This window comes from Miscanthus floridulus, chromosome 16 (assembly GCF_019320115.1).
Source record: "Miscanthus floridulus cultivar M001 chromosome 16, ASM1932011v1, whole genome shotgun sequence".
Taxonomy (NCBI): domain Eukaryota; kingdom Viridiplantae; phylum Streptophyta; class Magnoliopsida; order Poales; family Poaceae; genus Miscanthus; species Miscanthus floridulus.
Genome location: NC_089595.1, coordinates 106,456,115 through 106,463,539, shown reverse-complemented (window position 1 = coordinate 106,463,539; position 7,425 = coordinate 106,456,115). Strand labels below are relative to the sequence as shown.

Genomic DNA, 7,425 nt, shown 5'->3' with positions numbered 1-7,425 from the left:
CATCTTCTTCATTTGAGCTTCCAATAGATGAATCCCATTCATGCCCAATGTGAGCTTCTCCCAAGTTTTTCTTGCTCTTTCTCCTATCGGCCTTGTCCTCCTTCTTCTCTTTCTTATGCTTGTTCTCCTTGATCTCATATGGACACTTGGCAATGAAGTGATCGGTGCTTCCACAATTATAGCATGTCCTCTTTTTCTTGTTTGGGAAGCTTCTCTTCACTACCTTGTAGCCTTGCTTCTTTAGCCCCTTGTGATATCTCCTCATAAAGAGAGCAACATCATCCACTTTCTCGTATTGGTCATCATCATGTTCACTCTTACTAGAGGATGAGGTGGTCTCTACTCTTTCTTGAACTTGCTTGCTTGCTTTGGGCTTGCTAGTTGAAACTTGCTTGTTGGTCTTGGACTTGCTAGTAGAGCCTTGCTTGCTTGATTTGTTAGCCTTGAGAGCTACATCCTTATTGATCTTGATGCCTTCTAGCTTTGCTTGCAATTCTCCAAGCTTCTTTCTCTTATTTGCTTCTTCTCTTTGCATATCAAAGGTCAAGATCCTCCCAAGTACATCATTGGGTGTGAAGTACTCAAACTTCTTCTTGTCTCTAATTAAAGTGACTACGGTCTCATTTCTAGGTGAATAAGCTTCCAACATAATCTTGACAACTTTATGATCATCTAGCTCATCACAACCATAGCCTCTAATCTTGCCCACCATTGTCATCAACCTATCAAACATCTCTTGTGTCCCTTCTCCATCCAAGATAACAAATCGGTTGAGCTTGGACATCAATAAATTAATTCTTACCTTTCTCACTTTGTCAACTCCTTCATGTGCAAGATGTAAAGTATCCCAAATTTGCTTGGCAACATCCACACCAATCACTCTATTGTACTCATTACCATCCAAGGCACTAAGTAGCACACTAGTAGCTTGACCGTTGAGGTGGATGATTCTCATTTCTTCTATGGTTGGATTTTTGGGATCAACAGGTGGCTTAAATTCATTGCAAACAACCTCCCAAATTCTGGGATGAAGACCTATAAGATAGGATCTCATCAAGTGTTTCCATCTGGCAAAGTTAGTCCCATCGAAATGAGGTAACTTGCCCGCGGGCACATTGATGAAGGACTTGCGATCATGGTTAGTCATAGACATAGAAGAATAGTTAAATGATACGGTGGCATATTTGTTGTTGTCATTCTTCTTGCCCTTTCCTTTCTTGTCCTTCTTGCTATGCACTCGGTAGGACTCATCATCATCACCATCTTCGGAGTTGCTAGATAGCTCACTTGAAGACGCATTGGAGGCTTTTGCTTCTTGTTCCTTCTTCTTTCTTGCTTCTCTTCTTTTTCTTCTAGCTTCTCTCTTAAGTCTTCTTTCTTCTTTTCTTGCTTTCTTCTCTTCTAACCGCTGCTACTCCTTCTTCTTCTTCTCTCTTGCTTCTCTTTTCTCTTTTCTAGCTACTCTTTTTCTTCTTTCTTCTTCATTTTGAGCTTTTCAACATCGGTTGCCTCTAGCTGCGGGAGCCTAGAGTTGCTTGTTGTAGAGACGCTAAGCTCATTGCTGTCGGTGTCATGCAGCCCAACGTCCTCGACGTTGATGGGCCTCACAACACCGGATCCTCCCCCGGGCTCCATACCTCACGCGGTGAAGCGCACACGACGTAACCTAGCTCTGATACCACTTGTAGGATCTCTGATACGCCTAGAGGGGGGGTGAATAGGCCTATAAAAATTCAACTTAAACCAAAGTTAAATTCACCCACGACACTGCCGCTCTGTAAGCGCAGCACTACTGCACCTGTAGGAGAGATTAGTTCTCAGTTTAAAATCTACCTAATGAAATTTGGATCGGGTATTTTTCTTAGCTTCCTACAGGATAATAGATCGCAGATCGACAGCTGAAAGTGGTGGGAACACCACACACAAGTAGATCGGTCTCAATCCTAGAAATCACCTCAACAATCACAAAAACACAAGTGTAGCAACACAAGCACAAGATGACACAAGGATTTATCTCGTGGTTCAGCTCATCACCAAGGCTTGCCTATGTCCACGTTGTTGAGGTTGCCAGAAAGGCTTTGGGTCTCTTTCAACCCTTTCCTCGTTCTCAAGTCAAGAGAATGAACTCTTAAGATGAGGGGTAATTTTACTTGCTGCAAGAGGCAGTTACAAACCTCTCGGGGCTGCCACACAAGTTGGCAAGCTCCACAGGCGACGCTCTAGCCGGCTAGGAGACAAGCTCCAAGAGTAATAAACACAACCGCTGGCTAAGACATGAACCAAGTGCTCTTTAGAGTTTAGGAATCAATGGAGCTGCTCTCTATTTGAGTTTTGGACCCTTTTCCCTTAAGGATTGATGGAGAAATCAATGGATTTACCTAGGGCTTGAGGTCAACAATGGAGTGAGAGAGAGAGCTCCTGCTCTGTTTTGGAGTGCTGAAGTGAGGAAGAAGAGAGCAGGTTGGTTCGTTCATCGGTACCCGTTAGAGAGGAAGGGGAAAGAGATATATATACCTCCCGAGTCCCCAATGGTCACTTTAATTGCAGATAGCCGTTGGGGAGAAAAGGAAAAGGTATATATACCTCTAGCACTCAAGGGACACTTCACCCAAGAGGTCGGGCGAGACAAGGCCACGACCAAAGGGTCGGGCGAGACAGAGCCCGCGACCAAAGAGCCAGGCGAACCGGAGCTCGCGGCCTTGGGGTCGGGCGAGATGGAGCCCGCGACTAAAGGGTCGGGCGAACCAGAGCTCGCACCCAAGGGGTCGGGCGAGTCGGAGCTTGCGCCCAAAAGGTCGGGCGAGTTGCAGTTCGCACCCAAGGGGTCGGGCGAATCGTAGTTCGCACCCCGCAAGACAGCAAAGGACAATAGTGAAGTGTAGACTGTCTTGGCTATGAATCTGAGAATGCTTGTGGTTGTTTGAGCACTTGGTAGTATGTATTAACTTAAGCATCGTGCCACCCTTTATAGTACGGCTTTTTCTATACTCAAATTCAATATATGAATGAATTTAAAACTCTTTTGAGTTTGAAGCCATCTATATTTGTAGTTGGGGACTCCTCCATTCCATGTGGCATCCTCGAATACAAATTTTCTGCTTGTCATCTCGATAAATCTTACTAGTTCTCTAATTACGTTGTCATTATCACCAAAACCCATAATTAAAGGCTTGATTGCACTTTTAGTTTCTAAATAAAAAAAACCAGCTCATCCACGTACTCGTTTCTATCCACTCACTTGCTCCTATCTGCTCGCCCGCCGCTTCTAGTGCTCGGCCGCTGGCCCAGCTAGGCGCGCCTCGTGACCGCCTTTGAGGCATAGGGCTCGGCTGCCAACCCTGCCAAGCCACTCCGGCGCGCCACCGCCACCATCCTCCGCGGCGCCTTTATCCCTCGCCGCGCCAAGCCCATCCTCCGCCGTGCCCAGCGTGCGCTGACCCACGCCGCGGAGTAGGTGCTCGTCCAAGGGTGCTCGTGCGCCTCGCGTAGGTGCTCACCTAGGACGTCCGGGCGGTAGGCCGACCGTGGCTTTTCTTTTCTTCTTTTGATTTAGGTATGGACGAACGATGATCCTTTTTACCAGAGAAGACTGTTGTTTGGATACGCCATGGCCCATGGCCCCTGTACAGACTTTCCCATCGGGGCCCATGTGAAGCCCGCATGAAAAATGCTCGATAACAATTTGACAGATGTAGGATCCACCATTTTTCGAAAAATTGGCATCCGTTGTATATGAACATGCATTAACAAAAGATGACAGTCCAAGGAAATACCTGTTCGGCAGGACTTATTACTGTTGCGATTGATTTATAGGGCTGATTTGTTGTAAGAGAAAAACATGTTTTCATGGCTAAAAAGTAGGGCTGATTCTGGTCGATAAGCTCAAGCGAACAGAGTGAAAGAGAAGGCCTTCGGGGAGCTGGATCCGCCAATTTATTTAAGCTACAACTACTGCATGCAGCGAAGAAAGATGAAAACACCTGACCAGCCAAAAACTACTAGAGTTCATCAACAAGAACCCCCCCCCCCCCCCCCCCCCCCCCCCCACCCCCACCGACCCCCACCCACACACACCCACCCACCCAGCCCAGACACACACACACAAGTTACTATTTCCTTTCATTTGCAACTATACACGAGATTTAGACAAAAGCATATCAGCATAACAAACTCAGGCACTGCTTCGATGTAAACAGACTTGTTGATCCTCCACGATGTTCACAAGTTATTTTTTCCTTTCCTGCTTCGATGAACTCAGGCACTGCCCTACAAGGAAATATGTTCACATCGTGGAAACATTTTTTTAACGCAACATCGATGTTTCGGTACCGAGAAAATTGTTGCCTGGTACCATCTGAAGCTTATCATTCAGATGAATTTTTCGCCATCATCTTGTTAAGTTGCAGCATATGGCAGCAACCCTCATGTACTCCGCTGGCCGTTGCTGCTACATTCTGAACTTGCTCCAGTGCTTCGTGCCATGGACTAGGCTGTAGGCTCCAACAAACTCAGGAGCTAACTAAGGCACAACAGAGCTGATGGAACTCTGCTTCCTTATACGCAGCTGTACTCAAATATTTCAGTCACTGGCTTCTGAATGCATTATGAAGCTCGGAAATGACATGGTAATGTCCCTGAACAATCAACAATAATTTCAAAAGTAATCAGTTTTTTTTTTTGAAAGGAAAGATAACATGAAAAGGAAAGGAGAGGAATAACAACGTTTCCTAGGGAAGATGCGCTACTCACTGCAAATAGGGGAGAAACATGTTTCTTAATGTTGCCGGGTTCTTCTTCACAAATTCCTCCCATTCTTCAGGATCTATCCTGCCGTCCCCATTTGAGTCCGCTTGACTGAATGTCTGCACTCCAATCCAAACAGAGCAGCACATAGAATAAAAATGAGATCTTTGCAAACAAACACCTGATGACTAGCAGAGTAGCAGTAGATCAATTACATTATCGACAATCGTCTCGACAGTGCTATCTGAAAGGCAGAGATCAGACTCATCAAGCAGTGCCAAGCCCATCTCTCTGAGCTGTGTTTCTCAAAGAACAAAATTGATATTTAATCAGAATCAAACAGGTGCAGTTTAGACAGGCACTAGGACTTGCAGAGTGATTAAGGCATGAACCCTGGCTGCTTTGTTTTGTTTTTTTTTTCCGGAAAACAGATGAGAATGCATGATCGATCACCTCTTCTTTCTCGATGTAACCTGTCCCCCTTAGATCATACAGCTTGAACGCGACTGCATAGAGGATGAGAAACCCAAATCAAACATGTCAATTCCTTCTTTCTCCATGTAACCATTAGAGACGCAGGAATTGTACAGGAATTTCACATGAAAAAGCAATCAAGATTAAGGAAAAAATTCTCCCGTTCCAAGCAGACCCTAACGCATGAGAAGACGATGAATGAACACGTGTCTTCTCCGATATATGTGCTTTAGGGTGGAATACACTGAGCGACCGCACGAATTCCTCGAAATCGATGACTCCGTTCCGTTTGAGATCGAACAGATCGAAGACCTGTCACAGTAAACACGAACCGAGTTAATTAATGAAGAGAAGTGCGTTTGCGCTCGTTGGACTGGAGGAGGCACAGACGAAAGTTTCCTCATGTAACTGTGTAAGGCCGAAAATGGGCAGGAGACGCTTACCCGGTCTGCAAAGAGGTTCGCTCTGTTGCTGTTCCTGAACAAGGCGAGCTGAAACTCCTCCTGACCGACCAAACCAGCACGACACAGACTCCAATTCATCAGCGGCGCAATCTATCAGAAACTAGGGAATGGAATGGAGTGGAGATGGATCCATGTATCGGTCGACCCCCCACCTTGTGCATGAGCCCGTCTTTGACGATGGAGAAGCTGAGCTTCTTGTACAGCTCGTACAGCGCCTCCACCCCGTTCACCGTGACTGCCACACAAGCAACCACAACAACCGCAGCAGCCGGGGTCAGTCAGCGTCACGCAATCGGCAGCGGCGCCGTCGTTGCCGGTGTGAGAAGGGGGGAGAGATGACATGAGATGCTCACATGAGGTCTGGGACGCCAGCACGGCCGGATCCTCGTGCGCCGGCGCGCTCCTGCTGAACTGCTTGGACGACGCGCAGCCCATCGCGCCGGCGTGCAGCCGCTCGATCGGGACGCGACACGCTGAGTGTGCCTGTGCGACGGCCGGCCCACGCAGCGAGGCTATGCAGCCGCCGACCGTTCGAGAGGTAAGAGATACGGTAGGCCGGCGACGGCGAGGAGACCTTGCAACTTGGTGCGCGCGCCGAGGAAGTCGCGTGTTCTCGCGCCACGACACGCCACTAGCGCGCGCGCTGTCTCCCACGCGTCCCGTGTCCACGCCTCTCCTTTTGTCTGTCTCCCTGCTTGGAGTCGCGGGTCCGCGATCTTTGTAGCGAAGCGACTCCCGGCCCGGCTGCCGACTGCCGGCTGCGGCGTCGTGGTCAGAGATAGGATGCGCCCCCCCCCCCCCCCCCCCCCCCCAAAAAAAAAAAAGGCTTTTCTTGCGGCGCTCACGCACAGTTGGCGATGGCGTGGACCCTTGGGCCTTGGCGACAGGTGCGCCGAACCGAACCCGGAGCGATGGTGTGAGCGCAGAGGGGCCGCGGAAGCATAGAAGTTAGCCAGCTAACTACTCACAAGCATTTCACAAAATACCTTATATGCATACTTGAAAAAAAAGTCCCATCGTGTCAATTCTCCTTACATGGTGCTGTCCAAACTTCACAGTAAGAAATACACTTGTAAAGATCAGCTCACTAACACATCAATCCCATTATCAACGTATCAAAGAACCCATATATACCTCATATGCCAACTCGACATACACCATGAACTTGAACAAAATGGCACCAATAGTAAGTAAGATGGGAACCAATCAACCAGTATGGCAAGATAAATACCAAATCACAGGTAGACACAAGGATTTACATGGAATCCCCTTGCAGAGAAAAACCACAGACGGCGACAACCAAGCAATCCACTATGAAGATGAAGGATACAAGAGGTGAAAGCCAACAAAGTTGGGAAGGCTCTAAATCCCCACAAATTTCACTCTTCTAGTGGTGGATTTAGTAGATAAAGCCCCACCTCTCCTCTCTCAAACTCTAGCTCTCTCCCTTCAAAACCAAATGAGCAAGCCACTAAAGAGAAGGGGAGCTCGGGTAGCCCTTTTGGGCTGGTTTGGGCACCCTTTGGAAGGCCCCCCAAAGCTACAGTTTATCTCAAATAAGTCCCTAGACACCTAACCAAACATATAAGTAACATTTTTCATAATCTAAATGCTCAAATGAGACTCCAAATGGTGTCAATGCGAGCTGCGACATCACAGATGGGACTCTCGGAAGATGAGATGAGCCTCGAGGGCATGGCAGACGGCAAGAGGCACCACCACACGGTGAGAAGGGAAATTGGGA

The 7,425-nt window shown here is 47.8% G+C and overlaps 1 protein-coding gene across 1 annotated transcript; it reads right to left on the bottom strand.

Moving 5' to 3' along the window:
• Positions 1 to 4,189: 4,189 nt before the first annotated feature.
• LOC136511760 (calcineurin B-like protein 4) lies at positions 4,190 to 6,428 on the bottom strand. Its single transcript, XM_066505794.1, has 8 exons — positions 6,035 to 6,428; positions 5,834 to 5,916; positions 5,661 to 5,720; positions 5,424 to 5,529; positions 5,197 to 5,249; positions 4,959 to 5,039; positions 4,750 to 4,862; positions 4,190 to 4,634 (listed from the first exon to the last, which is right to left on the bottom strand). The coding sequence occupies exons 1-8, from the start codon at positions 6,114 to 6,116 to the stop codon at positions 4,580 to 4,582; spliced, it is 633 nt and encodes a 210-aa protein (XP_066361891.1). The 5' UTR covers positions 6,117 to 6,428; the 3' UTR covers positions 4,190 to 4,579.
• Between the last annotated feature and the right edge of the window lie 997 nt (positions 6,429 to 7,425).